This window comes from Aspergillus saccharolyticus (genome assembly GCF_003184585.1).
Source record: "Aspergillus saccharolyticus JOP 1030-1 unplaced genomic scaffold BP01scaffold_10, whole genome shotgun sequence".
Taxonomy (NCBI): domain Eukaryota; kingdom Fungi; phylum Ascomycota; class Eurotiomycetes; order Eurotiales; family Aspergillaceae; genus Aspergillus; species Aspergillus saccharolyticus.
This window is the reverse complement of record NW_020290620.1, coordinates 327,727-347,322: the sequence shown is the minus strand read 5'-3', so window position 1 is coordinate 347,322 and position 19,596 is coordinate 327,727. Positions and strand designations below refer to the sequence as shown.

General features: G+C 54.4%; 7 protein-coding genes across 7 annotated transcripts; 3 read left to right on the top strand and 4 right to left on the bottom strand.

The window, feature by feature from the left end:
- Positions 1-504: 504 nt before the first annotated feature.
- On the top strand, positions 505-834 carry BP01DRAFT_355521 (uncharacterized protein). Its single transcript, XM_025574713.1, has one exon. It carries the CDS (start codon positions 599-601, stop codon positions 821-823), a length of 225 nt encoding a protein of 74 aa, XP_025432489.1. The 5' UTR covers positions 505-598; the 3' UTR covers positions 824-834.
- BP01DRAFT_355518 (uncharacterized protein) lies at positions 624-1,775 on the top strand. Its single transcript, XM_025574712.1, has 3 exons — positions 624-1,278; positions 1,390-1,471; positions 1,528-1,775. The coding sequence occupies exons 1-3, from the start codon at positions 1,087-1,089 to the stop codon at positions 1,728-1,730; spliced, it is 477 nt and encodes a 158-aa protein (XP_025432488.1). The 5' UTR covers positions 624-1,086; the 3' UTR covers positions 1,731-1,775.
- Positions 1,530-3,762, bottom strand: BP01DRAFT_355517 (MFS general substrate transporter). Its single transcript, XM_025574711.1, has 4 exons — positions 3,283-3,762; positions 2,590-3,224; positions 2,317-2,518; positions 1,530-2,258 (listed from the first exon to the last, which is right to left on the bottom strand). Exons 1-4 carry the CDS (start codon positions 3,629-3,631, stop codon positions 1,957-1,959), a joined length of 1,488 nt encoding a protein of 495 aa, XP_025432487.1. The 5' UTR covers positions 3,632-3,762; the 3' UTR covers positions 1,530-1,956.
- A 267-nt stretch (positions 3,763-4,029) lies between these two features.
- On the bottom strand, positions 4,030-8,123 carry BP01DRAFT_355516 (amino acid adenylation). The gene has a single exon (XM_025574710.1). The coding sequence runs from the start codon at positions 7,976-7,978 to the stop codon at positions 4,223-4,225; it is 3,756 nt and encodes a 1,251-aa protein (XP_025432486.1). The 5' UTR covers positions 7,979-8,123; the 3' UTR covers positions 4,030-4,222.
- A 656-nt stretch (positions 8,124-8,779) lies between these two features.
- BP01DRAFT_337908 (putative short-chain dehydrogenase/reductase family protein) lies at positions 8,780-10,146 on the bottom strand. Its single transcript, XM_025573305.1, has 3 exons — positions 9,348-10,146; positions 9,015-9,296; positions 8,780-8,951 (listed from the first exon to the last, which is right to left on the bottom strand). Exons 1-3 carry the CDS (start codon positions 9,947-9,949, stop codon positions 8,840-8,842), a joined length of 996 nt encoding a protein of 331 aa, XP_025432485.1. The 5' UTR covers positions 9,950-10,146; the 3' UTR covers positions 8,780-8,839.
- A 614-nt stretch (positions 10,147-10,760) lies between these two features.
- On the top strand, positions 10,761-13,073 carry BP01DRAFT_355513 (cytochrome P450). The gene is made up of 6 exons (XM_025574709.1): positions 10,761-10,997; positions 11,061-11,211; positions 11,289-11,348; positions 11,408-11,686; positions 11,755-12,123; positions 12,182-13,073. Exons 1-6 carry the CDS (start codon positions 10,923-10,925, stop codon positions 12,802-12,804), a joined length of 1,557 nt encoding a protein of 518 aa, XP_025432484.1. The 5' UTR covers positions 10,761-10,922; the 3' UTR covers positions 12,805-13,073.
- Positions 13,074-13,403: 330 nt separating this feature from the next.
- Positions 13,404-19,111, bottom strand: BP01DRAFT_355511 (ABC transporter). The gene is made up of 7 exons (XM_025574708.1): positions 17,911-19,111; positions 17,341-17,850; positions 17,033-17,266; positions 16,284-16,969; positions 14,804-16,224; positions 14,653-14,736; positions 13,404-14,585 (listed from the first exon to the last, which is right to left on the bottom strand). The coding sequence occupies exons 1-7, from the start codon at positions 18,656-18,658 to the stop codon at positions 13,583-13,585; spliced, it is 4,686 nt and encodes a 1,561-aa protein (XP_025432483.1). The 5' UTR covers positions 18,659-19,111; the 3' UTR covers positions 13,404-13,582.
- Between the last annotated feature and the right edge of the window lie 485 nt (positions 19,112-19,596).

Below are 19,596 nucleotides of genomic sequence, written 5' to 3'. Positions count from 1 at the left end.
CAGCCATGGACTTAAAACACCGATTATCATAGAGGAGGCTTTTCGCCGCCAAATTGATCCGCGATAAGCAGCCTCGTGAGGAGGACTCCACAGCAAGGTCCCCACATGGCGATGGGGGCGGTTTGACAGTCGGGGCTGGTTAATCACGCCGCAGACAGCATCTTGCGCTAGTGCAGGAGCCATGTGGTGTGATCAGCAACGTGGTAGGTGCATTCAGCGAAGAGCTGAAGCAGTTGAGGATGAGTGGGTGGAGGAGGGAGGAGGTTGAAGGAAGCAGGAAGGAAGGAAGTGGAGGAAGAAGTGGAGGAGGTGTGGAGTAGAAGGGAATCAATCCGTATTCCGGGATCCCCACCGTGAGTGGTATTGTATCATACTTGTGACGGAAAACAAAACCAGTCACTAGTAATAATACATTGATACGACTATTTCATTACATCTTCATGCGCAGTACCGTACACTCGAACATAATACGATTAGTGCTGACCAACTATCCATCCATCTCTAATGCTGAAGGATCTCGGGCTCCTCGGACACCGTCCGAACATAGCGTGGCTTCAATTTCTTCGATGAAGATTCTGCTTCTGCAGGATCAAACAGGATGCACGCCAGTCTTAGCTGCATCCATCTCCCTGTTTTAGCCTCTTCCATCATGGATCTCAGCCTCTGCGGCTACTTGTCCACCACTAGGATTTTCGCCCACTACAGGACCAACCCGCTAACCGGATCGGGCGAATCGAGGCAATCTTATACGAAGGCTGCAGAGGCCAAGCATTCCTCACACCATGGGGGCCAAATGATGTTGTCTCGGGGCATGGATGGATAGTTTACGCAGGATTTCGTGGCGCAGGGCGCCCTATGTGCCAGCCTGCTACGCAAGCGTATTGGGGGGATACGACGTTGTCCAACCTGTTCGCTCCGTTGCGTGCTCCTCGGATTGAGGCGATGAAACTCGTCCGGAGAATCATGGCAGTGAGGCATAATAAAAGCGGAGCGAGCCATCATCATCATTGGTGAGGAGCACTCCTGACTTGCAACATCACATCCACTTTTTTTTTTTCTCATCTCAATCAAGTCATTTGTCTTAGCATGGCGACAACAATCCGCTGCGCCCGGCGGTGGTCTGTCCTCAGGGGATTTCGCCTCTCTCAGGCCAGGTTGGCTTCTTCGGCCGCTGCGGTTGCTGTTGAGACTCCTGCCTCGTCTCCCTCTGAAGCCCCTGCGGCTGCTGCGGCAGAGCCCAGGGAATGGCTGGTGCTCTTTCCTGACATGCCGAATGTGGTAAGTAACTGTGGTGATTCGTGGTAGTCTGTCCGTCTATCACCACCGTGCACATGCTATCCTCTGCGGAACCCACTTGCTCACGGCTCAAACAACTGATCGACATGGCAGCTTGATCGTCGGCTCGAGATCCGACCCCGTCATTCCCCCAACTTTGTTCGCCTCCACCAGGAGCAGTGGGTTACCTGGGCCGGTAGGCGTTCCATCCCTCGTTCCCTTTCAGTTCCATTCTAAGTTCGGGATACATAGGGCCCGTCTTTGAGAAACACACCTTCCCCGGCAACCCCCGTCGACCCTTCAAGGGCTCCGTGATGGTCATCAACGAGGTGGGCAAGGAGCAAATCTGGGACCGTCTCAAGAGCGATCCCTATATCCAGGAGAAGATCTGGGATCTCGAGAATGCGCGGGTGATTCCATTCGTTACCAACATGCGACGAACCCCGCAGAAGTGAATATTAGTTAAGGGTGTATTTGAATGAGAAACATGTTTAATCCTATCGTTGTGTCGTAGCCCGTAGCTTGAATTTAGAAGTCTGAGGAGAGATCTGTGACATTCCCTAGAAGACAGCGAGAGATATCCCGACTTTATAGCCCCGCCAGCAAGCCCTCTGCACCACCAACCCGGGCCGAGGCAACTCAAAAACACGGTTGCCTTGCGTTTCTGTACCCACCGGCACCTCACATCTCTGATGCAATGGGTCTGCTTGGCAGTCTGACCGACAGCATTACCAGCGCAATCCCTGCGCAGAGGCAGGCAGACACAAAGTACGGGAGACCAACCCATGCATCGCCGAGACGCAGACCGAGCTGAAACATGAATGAGAGCAGTGGGCCGGCGATCACGCCGCCGGCCGCCAAGATGATCGCCACGGTGCTGTACAGACTGCCGAGATTGGTGGGGTTGGATGCCTTCCAAACCGAACCGAGAAGGCTCATCACGGCCGGCTGGAATCCGGCGCCCAGTGTGTAGATGATCAACCCTGTCTGATGTTAAATTGTGTTGACCAATGCACCATCCATGGATGTGACGGGACTCACCGAGGATTGCAGAGGCCACGGTAGGAGACAGTGCAAGGATGAGGAACCCTAAGACGATGAACCCGAGACTCACGCGGGCTACCCAGAGATCACGTTGCAGGGGATTGCGCAGACTGGGCCAGGAAAGGAACAGGAGTAGGGGCCCAAGGATGAGGAGTAGTCCAAACTCGACTGCCGCACGTAAGGAGAGAAGCATAGCCGACTGGGGAGGGGGGGATTCGTAACAGCGTCAGTTTTGGACCCGCGACTGCTCACGGTGGGGAGAAGTCTTACCTTGGCAATAGACCACCCATATCGTTTGGAAACGTACTGGAGCAGGAAGTCCACTGACTCCGCACTGATCGTCAGGACGAGCAGGCCAAATACTAGTCCTGCTACATTCCGATCTGACACGATGCTGCGGAAGTTCTTCACCAAGCGACCGCGCAGCGTTAACCGCTCCTCTTCCTCTACACAGTCGCTGGTCGACTCCGCCAACGGCGACAGAGCTCGGGCAAAGCTTAGCGTTTCGGGAAGCGCCATCAACAAAATGGTGCCTAGCGCCTGGATGCTGAGGCCTAGGAAACAGGGGATCCAGACATTGTGGGCCATGAGAACGGCCGACAGAGGATTGGCTAGGATGTCGGAGATCAACACCGCCGCCTGCAGTTGGAAATAGATGGTGGATCTCTTGTCATCGGGCACCACATCGGCGATGGTGGCCTCCACGATGGCGGTGGCTACCGCTGGGCCCCCGCCCAAGCACTGGAAGAGAGATGAGATCCAGGTTAGCTCCAGGGGCAACCGCAGCCAACAGATGAGCAAAGTCCAAGCAGTTGATAGAGTAAGGCCCAGGAAGCATAGCAACAGAACGGGTCTGCGGCCTTTGGTATCGGACAAGGCGCCATACGGGATTGCCAGAAAAATGGCTTCGCAGGGTTAGTGAGATCTGCCACGGCGCGTTCAGGGCTGGAATGAAAAACATACCGGGAAGACTGTCAAACACCGCCTGCCAGCCAATCAATCGTGCGACAGCGGACTGGATCTCCTTCGTTTTACACTGTGACTCGGGGATATCGTGCATCAGCCCTTGGAGGCCATGAGTGTGATAGTATTCCTGGCAGAGAATCGACTCCAGCAATCGAATCTTCGGAGCAAGCACGACCGTGAGACCGATATCTAAAATCAAGGTCGCCGAAGCGCACAGCAAGATGACCTTGAGGATCTGTTTCTTGGATGGCGTGGGGGGAGAGATCGCAACCGGCGGGCCTGGGATCAAAGGCGAGACCTCGCTGTCTCCGCTGTCAGAATTGGAGTCCCGCTCGCTGTAATGCATGACGGGTTTGGCGAGATTGAATTGCAGCAGTCCTTCGCTCAATGGGGTGCGTTTGACCACGTAGGAGTGATCTCAATGGTCTCAAACGACTTTTTCAAGCTGAGAAAAAAGCAGAGCCGATTCAAAAGTCGCGAGGTAAGATGGATGGATTTTAAGTAAGGCTGAAAGTAAGACGAAAAGCCCGATAATGACTAAGCATGGGTGACTCAGGTTAATGCCTCGTTCTTCAGGCAGCACATCCGTCTGCTTTACATCAAGCCCTATCTTGTAATCCGTAATGAGAGAGAAATTATATCTTAAGAGCTGATTCTCCTACGTAAATATAATCTGCAAAGCACTAAAGATTTAAAAAAAAAAAAATCATTGACTTGCTCAAAGAACCTTGATATATATTCTTCACTTGTACAGAAAATGACACGGGGACTCTAACCCATAGTAATACTAACACATCATATATATATATCTTCTCGCCCAGACATACAATTTAAATCTGGGCAGGAGAACAACGGACCAGGCGACAATAACACCAACACAAAATCCCAATGACGCCAGCTTCAACAAAGAAATTACAAAGCACAGAGGTCATTCTTTTCAAAACCCAACAATACTTGTGAGTTCCTTCTCCGGCGTCGCCGCCAACACCTTCATATACTCCGCCGTCTTCCCCAACAACCCATCGTACGCCTCGGGCCCCAACACATTCACCGAGGTCAACAAGTGCAATTCCCACTGCTTCGCCTCATTGACCTCGGAGTAGAGAACGATTTCATTTGGGATCGTCGGTGCGAAGAAGTCCTTGACGGTACAGTGGATCCCATCCGCGAAATCAAAGGCTTTGAGCTGCTCAAAGTGTTGGTGCACGACCACCGAAGCCATCGTAGTCCGCGGGTCCCAGCCAGTGCTGAGCTTTTTGATCTCCTCAAACCCGAGAGAGCTGTAGGGCATGGTTTTGAGGTGCTGGCTCTGCACATAATGCAGAAGGTCGAGGCCGGTCCAGGACTTCTGGCGGGGGACGCGCACGGGGATAGTGTTAAAGCAGGGGCCGAGAATTGATTCGATGCCGGGAATGGCGACACCGCGGCCGTTGACCATCTGGGCGAAGGTCACATCTCTGCATTCGAGATTACTGGAGAGGGTGAGCGCCCAGGCTGCCTTGACTAGCGTGGCTTGGGTGATGCCCGGAGCCGGTTTGAGGTTGGGCAAGACGCGGGTGGCATAGAGGAGGGTCGGCTCGGGGGGTGGGGTTTGCTGGAGACCGACGTAGCTCATGGAGGCATTCTGAAGGATGTCTTTCCAAGTCTCTGTCGCGGCAGGGGTCTTCAAGGTCTCTGCGCGGTAGAGGTATTCCGGGAAATCAGTGACGATGGGGGTGGGTTCACCGCGGTATAACGCTGCAAGGCGACGGTAGATGATAGGCAGCGTCACCCCGTCGTATTGTGAGTGGGTTATTCGGATGATGAGGACATTCTCTGTGGGGCTGCGCTTCACGAATGTAAACCGAGTCGGGGCCTGTCCCAGAGGGATGGGCTTCGCAACGTCTTCCTGGCAGAGCTTCTGGACGTACTCGGCAAGGTCCGGTTCTTCGCATTCAACCTCGTCAAACGAAAACATGCTCCTTTTGGGAATGACCTGGATCATATCCTCGTTGTGGGAGACGAAGATGGCTCGGAGGATGGCATTGTCCTTCATCAGTTGCTCACATGCTTCTTTGAGACGCGTCTGGTCGACTTCGCCTTGAAGGAAGAGTTGATAATATTGCGGAGGGCCATAGAATCGCTTCTGCATGGCTGTCATTGGGAAAGCGTCAAGTACATCCTCAAGCGCAAAGTCGGGCAACTGCGGTGCCAGGGTCTCTTTGAAAAAGGTTGCGGCGTCCTCGACCCCCAGAAGAGAAAACGGTGCTGGCTTGGTGAAGATATTGTCCTTCTTGTCGACTTTCTCACTCTCTTGCTGGTCCACGAAGGCGAGAAGGTCCACGAGACGAGGCTGAGAGACGAGATCAGGCACCGTAAAGAAAATTCCTGCCTCACGAGCCAAGCTGACTAGTTTCATGGCCGTCGTCGAGTCTCCCCCCAGGAAGAAGAAATTGTCTTCCATGCCGACAGTCGATGGCTCCGCCTCAATACTTTCAGCGACGAGCTTCTGTAGCAGCACTTCGCGGTCCGTCTGTGGCTGACGCTTATGGGAGGGCTGCGTGTCAATGCGGCCTTTGGCAGCGTAGATGTCGAGCGCCTCTTTTGATAGCCCTGCTGCAGCCTCACGGAGGTTTCTCCGATCGATTTTCCCGTTGAGGGTGAGTGGCATGCGCGACACCGGAATGAAAGCGCCTGGAACCATGTACGATGGAACACGAGACCGCAGCTTTTCTTCGGCCTCCGTGCACGCCTGTCGGAACTCCTCATCAACCGGGAGGAGCATTGCTGCTTCAGGGAGCCGGCGGCGAGGCTCCAGCACAAACGCCACCAGGATCTGGTGATTACCGCGGGCAGGAGGGCTAGCAATGTCCACAATCACATCATCCACCGTTTGGAATGAGCTCTGCAGATGATGCTCCACCTCAGCTAGCTCAATCCGGTTACCATGGAGCTTCACCTGGGTATCCTTTCGCTCGACGAAATGCAGAGTGCCATCCCCGTTATAACGGGCCAAATCGCCCGTCCGGTACTGTCGGAGCTCGTCCGCGTCTGAGCCTCCCGGAATCCAGGACGGACGCTCGACGAAGACTTCCGCCGTTTTCTCGGGCTCATTGAGATATCCCCGAGCCACAATGGCCCCTTCCACGAGCACCTCGCCCACGGCGCCGATGGGAAGCAAGCGGCGGTGGTCATGGCGGTCCACCACCCAAGTACGGCAACCGAATGCGGTCCCAATGTTGCGATTGTCCGGTGGAGTGATATTGCCTGTGCAGATGATGCTGGTCTCGACCGGACCCCAGCAGTTGCGCACAATGCCCCGCCAATGCTCCAGGTCCGCTGCCGTCAGCATCTCTCCGCACGAGATGATGGTCTTCAGAGTTGGCACATCCGCCGGGTTAAATAGCCTGTGCACTGACGGGGTGGTCGTCATAATGTTGACCTTCATGGTGTTTGCTGAGCCCGCGAGGTTGCTCGTCCGGTCCAGGTCGGACGGTATACACACGCAGCCACCCGCCACCAGAGTCGCGAGAATGTCACTCACGCTCAAATCAAACGCATGCGAGGAGAATTGAAAGGCGCGAGAGTCCCGATTCAGTCCGGTCCGCTCCATCATGGGGCCAACGATGGAGCAAAACTGACGATGCTCCAGCACCGCTCCCTTGGGTCTGCCAGTGGTTCCGGAGGTAAAAATTGCATAGAGGGCATTGTCCGGGCCGGCTGAGGGCTCTGGCACGATGCCATCGTTCTCACGCCAGGTTAGATCCTCTTCGCCCACCCGCACGACGACGGGCGCGAGACTGGTTGCTAAGGGGGCGGTCTGGCTGGAAGCCACTGTCACTTTGGCCTTGGTCTGGCGGCAAATCTCTTGCAAGCGCGGGATGGGATGGCCAGGATCCAGAGGGACAAAGGCGCCCCCGGCCTTGATGATCCCCAGGGTAGCCACCATGTTCCATTTGGACTTCTCGAACACGATGGGGACGAAGGTCTCTGGTCCAACCCCTAGCTGCGTCAAATGAGCTGCCAGGTGGGAGGAGAGCGTGTCCAGCTCCTGGTATGTGAAGTCGCCATCCCAGGCACAAACCGCCGGGCTCTCCGGGTGTGCCAGTGTTTCCTTGGCGATGAGATCTTGCACCCGGGCACGAACATTGATGGGAACCTCGTGATTCCATTCCAACACTTGCGCGTAGTCTTCAGAGGAGATCGTGGGCAAGTCGATCAGTTTCGTTTCTGGGTGGGCGATGACGTTGTGAAGAACAAATGCGAAATGGTGCAGAAGCTGGGAGCTCAGCCATTCTGGTGGCCCGTTGTCATTGCACCCGACTTGAAGCTGGAATTCTCTTTCCACAAGCCGGCACCCGAGAACGAGAGGGTAATCTCGATATCGCACAATGTCGAATAGAGGAGCTTCGGGAGACTCGAGAACCAGCAAACTGTTCTCCACCCACCCGTCTCCTGTCGCAGTACTTGGATGACTTGCGGGACTCTGACGCTCAATCTCATCGAGCTCCACCGCGACTGTTCTCTCAAGATCCAAGTGGATCTGGACAGGGACGATCGTGGAGCTAGCAGTCGCAGCGGGTTTGTCGTAGGCGGTCGTCTTGAAGACCGCAGTGTCGGACCCGACGAACAGCGACAGTGTCAGGGCCCAAGCCAGCTGCAGCGCAGGGGCGCCACGCTCACCGGCCTCAGTGGATACAGTCAGAGACTTCATCGTCGTCGTGCTTAGGCTGTGGTCTTGGTAGGTGGAGGAATCAAAGAGAAGGTGAGAAGGAGTTGCCCCTTTCAGCCGCCAAGTCTCCATCGGAGGGAGTGCAGTGGCGCAACTTTATTGCTCTCATGAGACTCATACTTGTTTGCTTTTTTCAGCCATGTCGAAGCCCTCGGGACAAAAAGGATGAACAAGAGCTGTGATCTTGTTCGGGGCCAAAATTTACGAAGGAATGGATGGATGGGTATAGTTGGATCCATACCTGTCTGTATCTCATGATGTTTCTCGACCGTGCGGTATTGGTATGCATGTATCGGTATGGTGTAACTGTAAGCTTGTCACATCGGTAACAGTCCGAGCTGTTACAGATGTCCGTACCGATACCTGTTTTACAATTCCCCAGCATCCCATACGGCCCCCTCAAGCTCTCCACCAGAATTAAATTATTCCAATTTGGAGAATTTGAAAGGATCTGCGGGCTTTTCTCACACCAGCCAAGGACCCCACGTGGAATCCTTCAGGATGCCCCGGCTTCCTGACGAAAGGGAGATCGAGCTGGGCTACAGGGTAGTGTCCCAGTGTGACAAAGTGAGGTGCATGCATGTGCCATGTGGTGTCACCACCCGGTGTCACTCCCCATGTGGCTCGGACCTCTTCGTTGGAGGATCTCGAAGCAATTGCTGTTCATGTTTCAGTCTGCTTACACGCAGGACGGTATGACTAACTCCATGTGGCAAATAGAGACATCATGCACGTCAATGACGAGTGTGAGCAGCTTACTTACTGCTACGGACTCCCGTTCTGGTAAAAAGTATGTTTTGTCAGCTGGAATTGGAATTCCTATGCGATCTTGCGCGACTGCGATTACAGATTTCCTCGTATTCCAGGGCAAACCTCCTCCAGTTCCTCCAGCAGCTCCTTGAACAACTTCTCCTGCGTCGCTTGGCCTTGCTCGCTGCGGACAGCAGCTGCAGGTCTATACGCATCCAGCCAGTCAGCATTTGCATTCCCCGCATCTCGCAATAATAGCCAAACTTACTCGGTCATTTTGCAGTCGCGCAAGTACTTGCCATGGGTCTCGCCATTGTCGGGCCCCGCGGCGTGCACTAACGTCCGGCTCCCCTCCTCTGCACTGCGAGCAAGCACCGCCTTGATCGGGCTAATCAGGATGCGAGCAGCGAGAGGCGTCTCGCGGAGAAGTCCGGTCTTGCAGAGTCCCGGGGAGACCGCGTTGATGGTCACTGCCGGCTTGTTGGATAGGCTCAGGTGCTCGGCAACCGCGCGCACAAGGTACAGTTGAATGAGCTTGGTAGTATCGTAGCTGCATCGATTAGTCTAGACCAATTCTCCGTCGGGGAATTGTTTCTCGTACCGTTCATCCATGTTCGACTGAGTCTTATCCTTGAGCGCATCGAAGATGCGATCGGCCTTCTGCTCCACAAACTCCGTCGTCTCGTGGCCTTCGCTACTCACGACCACGACCCGGGGACGAGTGTGCTGCTGCGTGGCTGTCTCCTGTAGCTTAGGCAGGAGCGACACAATTAACAGGAAAGTTGAGATCACATTGACGAGGATCGATCGCTCTGTTCCGCCAATCAGGGTCCATTCGCTGGTCGAAATGCCGGCATTTGCCACCACCACATCCAGCCGAGGGAGGCCCGCGGCTTTGGTGGTGAAGTCCTGAACGCTCTGGACACTCTCCAGATCCAGCGGCCACACCTGGACGACCCCTTGGATCTTCGTGGTGGCTTCGATGGAGTCTTTCGCCTTCTGTCCTTTCTGCATGTCGCGCACAGCCAGAATGACGGTGGCCGCTTGCAGCCGCACAAAGTGCCGTGCTGCCTCCAGACCGAGGCCGGTATTGCCCCCGGTCACTAGGACTACGGCATCCGTGAAATCCTGCGTCGGGTAGGGGAGTCGGGAAAACTGAGAGGAGAAGAATCGCGACACGTACGATCGCTCAGAGTCCGTCATGGCTGCTTGTCCGTTGTTCAGTGCGCTGTAGGCCTTCGGTGCGTGAAGACTCTAATAGCACGTAGTGAGTGGCCTGAAGACTGCAAAGAAACTTGCTCACCGGGCCCGATCTCGCCGAATTCGGGCTAGATATGCGGGCAAGGACTCAGTGAAGGTTACTAATACGAGCGTCAGCATCTAGATTGATTCCTTTCGTGGGATGCAGCAAGGCGTTGTGCTTACTTACTGCGGAGAAGTCCGAATCTCCTCTGTTCCAAATAACAAAAATAACAAATACACCCCTGTCGATCATGTAGTTATAGATCGGACTCTTATTATTCGCCGACGGCGGGTAAAAGTAAGAATTAAAAAAAAAAAAGAAAAAAAAAAATACCTGACGGACGGAGAAAAATGCCTTACCCACTCTGTTCTGTTGACCGTTAGCGTTACAGTAAATGACGAACATACCGATCTGTGGTAATTTGTGAGGTATGTTACCCAGACGCGATACATACATACATACCATACGGTACCTGGCATCAATCCGATCGATAGACCAGGATATCAATCCGTCTCATACTCCTCCTGACACCAGGATTCGGATTCCAGAAATGCTTCGCCATCCCATACTACAGTACCCACCATCCTTTCAGACGCAATGACTCACTTAGCAAAATGCTTGGGAATGGATCGTTGATGGGCTCACACTAGGCTCCACGTGGGAGTTGGATCCGGGTTGAATTCACCCGGAGACTGGATCAAACGAAACGAAGGAAGAGCCTTGCGGCCTTCGCCCCAAAATCAGGTGAGGCAGAACTTCGGTCACAGATTCTGCCAATTGGCGCCAGATCTTATGATTCCTTGGACGCCTGGACTGGGTAGTATTTGAGTTGGTGCAACTGACTTCCCGTGCACTTGCATACTTTCTGCCTTCGTTCGAAGACAGCCAAACATCAATCTGCGGGTTGGGACGCATCGCACATCGTCCGCAAACATGTCGCTGGCTGTATCTGCTTTGTCTACTCTCGCCACCACGTTCTCTGCGTGCGTGGGTGTGACTGCACTGGCGGTAGGTTGGCCACTCTTGGGATGCTGGGTTGCGAGAGGGTTTGGCTGACAGAGATGGTGACAGCTCGTCGGCCTTTGCGTTTATCGATTGTTCTTTCATCCCTATGCCAAATACCCTGGGCCGCTTCTCGCAAAGCTCACGAACTACTATGCTGTCTACCACTCATGGAAGGGTGACCAGCACTTGGACATGTGGCGCTGCCACGAGAAGTATGGTAAGTGCAGCCAGTCTTGCTGTCCAGTCGATCCTCACTGAAACATGAGGCTAACCGACAACGTCATTACCACGTAGGCCCATATGTCCGTTATGGACCCAACGAGTTAAGCATCAACACCGCTGCTGGACTGAAAGGTGCGACCCTCCATGACACCGTTTTCCACCCGGGGGAGGGGCATACTGACCTTATGCAGAGATCTACGCCCACGGCAGGAACTTCAAGAAATCGGTGAAGTACAATGCCATGGTGCACCAGGCTGCAAACACCTTGACAACAATCGACAAGAAGAAGCATGGCAAGAAGCGCCGCTTGATCAGCCAAGCCTTCTCCGACGCGGCCTTCAGATCCTACGAAGAGACCATCCAGGAAAAGATTTCGCAGTTGTGCACAGCTCTCCGTCGCCAAGGAGATGATTCAGAAGAGGTCGTGGCGGATGGGACCTGGGGCACGGCGAAGAACATGTCTCAATGGTGTAAGTCCTTTCGACCTGCAGCCCTACCGCCGGTCTGAGTGACGCTTGCTCTAACATTGATGGAACAGGCGACTGGTTCACCTTTGATGTGATGTGCAGCGTGATCTTCGGCGTACCTTGGTCGTCGTTGACAGAGAAGAAATATCGCCACATCCCCCACACCATTGAAGTGTCCAACGTGCGCGTGGGCTGCTTGATTGAAGCTGGTGGCTCCAAGAACCTCAAGATCGATAAATACCTCTTTCCCGCGGCCATCGCGGCACGCAATCAATTTGTCAAATTTGTCAACGATATCATCCGGCAGGGTATGGCCATGTCAGCCAAGGGGTCTATGAAGGGGGCCTTCGCCTTGCTTCGGGATGCCACCGACCCCGAAACTCAGGAACCTCTCTCCTTCAAGGAGCTCTGCGGTGAGAGCGCAACACTAGTGGTTGCAGGTAGGCCGCCTCATCTCACTGATAGATAGTCATTCAGCGAAGCTAATCAGAGGCCTAGGGACCGACACCACCTCCACCGCGCTCGCAGCCTCGCTGTACTATCTCACTCACCACCCCAAGGTGTACGAACGCGCCGTGCACGAGGTTCGCAGCACCTTCCAGTCTAGAGACGAGATCCGTCTGGGCGCCAAGGTAAATTCCTGCTCTTACCTCCGGGCAGTGATTGAAGAGACCATGCGCTTGTCCCCCTCGGCCCCTGGACCCCTGTGGCGCCAGGCTGACACCGGCGGCGCGACCGTGGACGGACAGTACATTCCTCAGGGGCTGGAGGTTGGCACCTGTGTCTACAGCATTCACCACAACCCGGAAATCTACCCCCAACCATTTAAGTTTGTCCCTGAGCGGTGGCTCGGTCCCGAAGAGACCCCTGAGCCGTATCGCAGCGAGTACTCTCCTCATGCAGGCTTCAGTCCTTTCTCCATTGGGCCCCGTGGCTGCATCGGAAAGCCTTTGGCGTACATTGAGCTCACGTTGACCCTGTCGCATATTCTCTATGCCTTTGATATGCGACTACCCCCGGTGGTCAAGGCCGATGAGGAGAGCGAGTACCGGCTTTCCCTGCATATCACCGCCGCCAAGGAGGGTCCCTGGGTTGAGTTCCGGCCACGTGCGGTGGTTTAAACTGGTGTCGAGGGTCTGATTGTAGTAGTTGGTAAATAGTGAATCGGTGGAGTGTTAGATATCACGGTTTTTTTGTTTCTAGGGATAAGGATGTTCATATTTGGGGGCTTGTGTTGGAACTGATCAGATACAAGAATGCACATAATCTCGAAGCGCATACATCAAATTGTAATTAATGCGAAGCTTACTGTGTGTCACCTGAGCAACTTGATGGAATGACTCACCTGTATGGCTTGTGCTGCTGTTTGATTCACGCCTTTCTATCGGGTGGTAGCACAACAGTGATAGCATATGATGATTGTGGCATTATGGCATTCACCAGTAGCCTTGAGCAGCGACAGAGTGGGAGGAGTTCACAAGTTGTTGTTGTATCGCGGATCATGTATTGCGGTCACCGGTGGCTAACGTGTATTCTGCCTGCCTCGACCGCCTGAGCAGGTGATCCACGGATTGAATCTCTTCGACTCCCGGATTCTCTCTATTCTCTTTTTAATTCACTTGGACAAGGTAGCTTCAAATCTGTACCTCGTTTATTTCTGACATCTCGAGCACTGTCACTGACTTACTTGGATCTTTCCTGGTTTGAGCTTTCAGTATGATCAGCCCCATCAACTCTGGAGGTCGCGGAGAGATACCAATGCCAGATATATATGTGAGCAAAGCAGACTTAAATGACCTTTGTGCAGTTCTAAAAAACTGACTGGCAATAAATACAAGAAGAAAAGAAAAACCACCACAACATTACAATCTAGCTCCGAGTCAGGAAGAAAAGAATATCTCAAATGTGACCATCACCATAGAAACGACCTCTCGCAGCCAACCCAGTCAAGCTCCTCCGATCCCTTCCACTGACGGCGCCACCAGGCGTCGTCGGCTCTGGGTTACTGTAACGCTTGCTCTCACGATCTGCACTGTCGCGACTTCGGCTGCGGTTGCGCGGTACAGCCCGAGGAATGATATTCTCAAACAACTGGTTGACCGCGCTCCAGTGCTCACGGATCGCGTTGAACGTCTCGGGCTCGTCCTTCTCACTGACCACATCCGTATCAATGTACGACAAGCGCTTGGAGCGGCCCCGAAGTTGGTCGCGAATTTGCTCAGCTTCGACCCGCTGCTCCTGCTCCTTCTCCAGCCGCTCACGCTCGCGGGCTTCAGCTTCAGCCCGTTCTTGACGCTCGTACTCTTCCCATCCGCGGGAGGATTTGTACAGTTCACGGAATATCGAGGGCCGAGCGAGGAGCTCTCGTGGCTGGTCACTCTCCAGGAGAACGCCATTGTCCATGACAAGGACACGGTCGTAGTCGATAATGGTATCCAGACGGTGGGTCACGGTGACGACGGTGTAGTCGGCAAAGCAGGAGCGGATGAGCTCTTGCATCATCTCGTCAGTGTCCGGGTCGACTCCGCTCGTCGCCTCGTCGAAGACAATGATATTGCCGTGGCGGAGCATAGCCTTGGCCATGCAGAGCAACTGCCGCTGTCCGTGCGAGAAGAGTTCGCCGCTGGCCACGGTGTCGAGCCCGCCTTTACCTTCGATGATCTCCCATAGGCCGACGCGCTTGAGCGTGTTGATCACCGCCTCGTCTGGGGAGTAGTCAAAGGGATCGACGTTCTCGCGGACAGTGCTGTCTTCTAAGAGCAGGGGATCCTGCGGAAGACCGATGATTGCAGAGCGGATCTCTTGCCGGGGCAGCGTCGCGATGTCCACCCCGTCAACGACAATACAGCCGTCGCAGAGTTCAATCATGCGGAATAGCGCGGAGACAAGGGTACTCTTACCGCTATATCAACAGTCAGCGTCGGACGGTTTTATCTGACTGGAGTCAGCGAGAGAAAAGTTTGTCATACCTGCCACTGCGCCCACAAATGGCCACCTTCTCTCCTTTCCGCACATAGAATGAGACATTCTTCAAGACTGGCGCTGACGGGTCCCTACATTCTGGGGTCAGTAACTGATTGTTTGCCATCCCTAGAGCGGCCAGTACTGAATCGAACTCACCGATAGAAAGCCGAGACATTTCTATATTCAATTGTGCCCCCGCCGGTCCAATCGTCCGGCGGAAGATCCCTCTCCTCAGCCGCCTCTTCCGATTCGGTCGTCTCCGCAAAATGCTTCACTCTCGTTACAGCCCCCAAACTCGTCTCCAGCACCGTCCAATCCGTAATCAGCGCTTTGACGCTGGCACTCAACGACACGACATTCACCAGCGCCAGACCTAAGAAACTCGCGTCTGTACTCTGCATCGTCCCCACGGCGATACCCATGAGCACGACCACAAATCCAGTCACGGTCATGTCGAGCACGAGACTCAGCCAGCGTTGAACCGTATACAGAAGATAGAACGGGCGCTGGGACTCGGCCAGCAGCGCTCGGTTGCGGACCTTATACTGCTCCTCCCAGTTAAAGGCGCGGATGGTCACGAGCCCGTTGAGCAGCTCCATGAAATTGGAGAAGAGCGGGGATTTTGCTTCGATGTCCATGATACGAAGCTGGCGCGAGGTACGGATGTAGAAGGTGCCGATAATGCAGTAGACGAAGATGCAGAGAGGAATCGTCGCCGTGATGTATTTCGCGGAGACAGCGATGATGATCAGCTGGGCCACGCACAAAAAGAGCGCCAGGCACGTTTGAAGTACTGCCAAGGGCAGTTCCATGTCGATGAGCTCCAGGTCCTGACTGAACCGGTTGATGGTGATACCCGAGTCTGTCGTGGCGAAGAAGGCCATGGGAGCGTTGAGCACCGTCCGCAGGAGCCTCGAATGGATGACCGAGGCGGTCTTGGCGACGATCTTGAGCATGTAGAACCATGCCGTGGCCAGCAGAAAGCAGCCGCCGAGCACACCAAATAGCCAATACACCCCGATACGCATGCTCAAGTTCTTGTTGGGCCGTTCGTCGTTATCGCGGGCCCACCAGGTCACCCAGACGGACGGGAAGGCCTGGAAGAATACGAACACCGCCATGAAGCCGAAATACACCAACCAGTTATACCACGGCACAGTCGTGAGGTAATAGATGTACGTTTGCAAGTCACTGGTCTTGCGCGCGTCCGAGATCGCCTCCTTGGAGTAGGGGGGACTGGCTTTCTCCACGGCCTTGGGCATCTCACTTTTCATCTGGATGGCAGGGGGCTTGGCGATGGCGAAGCCCTGGATGTGGTCGAGCTTTTTGCAGCAATCTTCGAACGTGCCTTGAACGAGGATGGTGCCGTCGGCTTTGAGGGCGATGATGTGGTCGGCGTATGGGAGTCGGTGAACTGCATGCGTGACCATGATGACGGTCAAACCCTGCGTTCTGGCCAGTCCGCGCGGACCTAGGACATGAGTAAAGATGTGTTCGTCGGTGACGGGATCGAGCCCGCTAAGGGCGTCGTCCATCAGGATGGTTTCGACTCCCGAGTAGAGAGCTCGAGCGAGTGCCTGTGGGGAGATTGTGAGATGGTGTCCAAGGGTACAAGCGAAATGAAGGGAAGACAGACCAATCTTTGCTTTTGTCCACCACTCAACGAAACACCCTTACTGCCAACCGCGGTCTGATCACCGTTACCCAGCTCCGTGAAGTCTTTCTCAAGGCCACAAGCCGCAATGACTGTTGAGTACCACTGCGGGTCGTAGGCTGCACCACCCAGAATGTTCTCCTGCACCGTACCGTTGGTCAACCACGCTTCCTGTCCACAGTACGCCATCCGGTCGCAGTTGACTCGCATTTTACCAGTCATGCAGTTCACCTCGCCAAGCATCGCCTTGACGAGAGTGGTCTTTCCGCAGCCAACCGCACCCACGATCATTGTCAAGGTTGAGCGTTCAATCCGGTAAAAGAGGCCGTGCAGAACAGGAGCTTCGCCTCCTGTCCATCCTATGTCGACATTAATTGCTTCGATGCATGGAGACTTGTCGTCCAATCGTTCCGGAGATCGGACGACCTCTCGCAGATCCTCATGTGGATCCTTGGCCAAGTAATCCCGAATGCGGTCGACGCACTCGAGTGCCATGGCCGTGTCACTGATGGACTCTACCAGCGCGCCGATGAACACGGAGAAGAGGTTGAACAGGGTCAAGCAAGTCAGGGCTCGTTCACTATCGAGATACCCCGCCTTTCCATCGCGCGAGCCCATCGCATAGATGGTGAACGTCACCACCGGGGTGATGAGTGTGTTGAAGTTGGCTTTTAGACATGAGATTAGCAAGACCCTCATCGCACGATGCAAGGGAAAAGAGAAGCACCTACAGAGCGCAACAACACAAATCAAAAGCGTCCGAAACTTCAGTGAGGCAAGAATCTCGTCTTCACGCAATCCCTGGATTTTGTTATGAAGCAGGTCTTTCAGCCCCGAGATCTTGACTCCCTTCATCGAGCCTAGCATCTCGGCTGTGACAGACACTCGCTTCTGAATGGCTTCAATCCACAGGTTCTGCCGCTCGCCGGCCACCATAGCGATCTTCATGGCAACCACCGTGCAAGCTGCCGTCGCAGTTCAGATCCTGTTAGAATCTTCTCATGCACATCTTCCGATCAGGGGCGGGAAGGAGACTCACCAAAAGCAATAATGATCGGCGCCACTCCCGCTGTGCTGAGCTGATTATACAACAAGTACAACGAGATAGCAATCTCAATCAGACTCGCCCATGTATCATGCAAATAGCGTCCACAGCTGGTGATCCGTTCAATGTCGGTACTCATCAGCGTCAGGGCGGCCGAGTCATCGTTCAGATGCGCATTGATGGTCGTACTCTTGTCGAAGATCATGCCCACCAGTGCTCCCCGCATCATGGTGATCAAGCGGTAGGTCTTGTGTTGCGCGGTCGCAGTGGAGACGGCAATGCCGGAATAAACGAGCGCGTAGGCGCCGAGCAGGAGGATCCCCTTGCTTTTGGCATAAGGCTGCTCGTTGTCAGCGAAAAGCTTGGTGGCAGCCTGAACCAGGAATGGTTGGGCGAAGGTGAACCCGGTCTGGGAGAGACGGGGGATGATTCCGGCCAGGATGTCCCATTTGAAGGCTTTGGCCAGCGGGCCGATCATAGCACCAGACTTCTCTTTGTTTTCACCTGCGACACGATGGTTAGAAGATGTGCTAGGGCAAGAGGCTCATGGAGTGGGGAGCGTACAGTGCTCCCAGAGCAGAGCTAGTCGGTGCTTTCCCTCTGGGTCCGGGATCATGCAGTCCTCGAGGTGGAATAGATCGCCCATTGAAAGCGCATTGCGCGCGCCGCGGATCAATAGTGGATTGAACCACCAGAAGAGGCTGCGGTTGATGACGCCTGTCCAGTCCTCGGGCGCTGGGGTGGCGTACATGGGTTTGGCGAGGCGCTTCTTTTCCCATATCTCGAGGATCAACACCAGAGCCTTGACAGCCATGCCGGCGACGAAGATGCCGGCGACCGTGTGCAGACCCTGGACAATCCATATCGTGCGAGCCTGAGGGATGTCGAAGAGCAACGAGAGAAGAAAATAGAGATTGAGGATCTTCGAGGGCCGGACCGCTCGATAGTGCTCCAGCAGCGACAGATAGCCACAGAAGAGCGTTGCCAGAAACCGGAGCAAGGTGGCAGCAAGGGTGAGGTCGGTCGTCGGTGTGCCAGACTTAACCCAGAAGGCGAAGAGCAGCAGCTGCGAGATGGAGTAGAGTGCGAGACACAGCAGCTTCACGGGGTACAACCAGCCTCCCCGGACCTTGACGCTGAGACTACGAACCACAAGACACCGCAGGACTGCAGCTAAGATCACCGTCGCAGCGGGGAAGATAGAAAGAAAGGCCTCCTCAAAGTACAAGGTGAAGTCCAGCCCCCCATAACAGGCGGTTCCGACGATGGGCCCGAAGTGGTTTTCGACCTCGATCGTGCAAGATCTCGCCATGGTTTTCCAGATCTTGGAGGAAAGGCAGATGCAAGCAAACAGAGATTGAAAGACAGTCAATCACCCGTTCATCGCGCACTAAACAGTGCCTACCTACCTACTGGGAAGATTGATATTTGTTTAACTTGGGGGTTTGTTTTGTTGTGGTGTGTGTTTTGGGTTGCTGTGTCTGCCTGGAATGACGCCGCTCACTGCCCCCCCCACGAAGGAACGGGTTTCGCAACCGACGACGAGCAGGCAGCCTTAGCTCTGCAGCAGGAATCCAGAGACCCAGCGGCTCAAAGGCTGAAAGACTCACAGGCTCGGATCCGCTTACCACGTTTCTCTTGGCGCTCAGCGCGAGTTCATGACATCCCCTGATGGTGTTTGCGTGGCTTGGAATCCGGCCCCCAACAAAGTGCAGCTAGAAGGGAAAAGGATGCGAGACACTAGTTGCAGGATCTGAGACTTGAGGAAATTGACAAAATTGAGATTGGAAAGGATAAATGAGGGGGGAAATTATGGGAGATTCAAGAATAATTGGGTTAAACAGCCACTACTGCAACGGTGGCTGACCATAAGGCTCCGGTAGGATCCGTTGGTCTTCCCGGGCTAGGGCTTCCGAGCCCACCAATCACACCGCATGCGAAGGATTTAGTGGCAGGTGGAATGTGGTCTGGTACCGTCACTTCATACGCTAATACAACCAGTATTGTCGTATGAGATCGAATACGGTTACAACCATCATTTCCGTACGGTATGTCACACCATACATACCACAATACAGCAACAGCTCCACCTCGTATCCTCGAGATTGTCATGCTCTCCAATGAAACATCCTCAGCACAAGCCATCTTGGTTGGACGAGAGTTTTTCCTCAGTGTAAGCAATCGAATCCTGCACCGCAGGAACAGCCTTGTGGCGAGATCCGTGCAGCAGCTCCTTGCCTGGCTGCGGTC

Coding starts and splice junctions, on each gene's coding strand:
- BP01DRAFT_355521 (XM_025574713.1), top strand. CDS start 599: ATGCACGCCAGTCTTAGCTGCATCCATCTCCCTGTTTTAGCCTCTTCC.
- BP01DRAFT_355518 (XM_025574712.1), top strand. CDS start 1,087: ATGGCGACAACAATCCGCTGCGCCCGGCGGTGGTCTGTCCTCAGGGGA. Junction 1,279..1,389: donor TTCCTGACATGCCGAATGTG/GTAAGTAACTGT, acceptor TCGACATGGCAG/CTTGATCGTCGGCTCGAGAT. Junction 1,472..1,527: donor GCAGTGGGTTACCTGGGCCG/GTAGGCGTTCCA, acceptor CGGGATACATAG/GGCCCGTCTTTGAGAAACAC.
- BP01DRAFT_355517 (XM_025574711.1), bottom strand. CDS start 3,631: ATGCATTACAGCGAGCGGGACTCCAATTCTGACAGCGGAGACAGCGAG. Junction 3,225..3,282: donor GGTGTTTGACAGTCTTCCCG/GTATGTTTTTCA, acceptor AACCCTGCGAAG/CCATTTTTCTGGCAATCCCG. Junction 2,259..2,316: donor CGTGGCCTCTGCAATCCTCG/GTGAGTCCCGTC, acceptor AACATCAGACAG/GGTTGATCATCTACACACTG.
- BP01DRAFT_355516 (XM_025574710.1), bottom strand. CDS start 7,978: ATGAAGTCTCTGACTGTATCCACTGAGGCCGGTGAGCGTGGCGCCCCT.
- BP01DRAFT_337908 (XM_025573305.1), bottom strand. CDS start 9,949: ATGACGGACTCTGAGCGATCGTACGTGTCGCGATTCTTCTCCTCTCAG. Junction 9,297..9,347: donor CAGTCGAACATGGATGAACG/GTACGAGAAACA, acceptor TAATCGATGCAG/CTACGATACTACCAAGCTCA. Junction 8,952..9,014: donor CGCGACTGCAAAATGACCGA/GTAAGTTTGGCT, acceptor GGATGCGTATAG/ACCTGCAGCTGCTGTCCGCA.
- BP01DRAFT_355513 (XM_025574709.1), top strand. CDS start 10,923: ATGTCGCTGGCTGTATCTGCTTTGTCTACTCTCGCCACCACGTTCTCT. Junction 11,349..11,407: donor CACCGCTGCTGGACTGAAAG/GTGCGACCCTCC, acceptor GACCTTATGCAG/AGATCTACGCCCACGGCAGG. Junction 11,687..11,754: donor GAAGAACATGTCTCAATGGT/GTAAGTCCTTTC, acceptor TTGATGGAACAG/GCGACTGGTTCACCTTTGAT.
- BP01DRAFT_355511 (XM_025574708.1), bottom strand. CDS start 18,658: ATGGCGAGATCTTGCACGATCGAGGTCGAAAACCACTTCGGGCCCATC. Junction 16,225..16,283: donor GTGGACAAAAGCAAAGATTG/GTCTGTCTTCCC, acceptor ATCTCCCCACAG/GCACTCGCTCGAGCTCTCTA. Junction 14,586..14,652: donor ATTTGTGGGCGCAGTGGCAG/GTATGACAAACT, acceptor CTGTTGATATAG/CGGTAAGAGTACCCTTGTCT.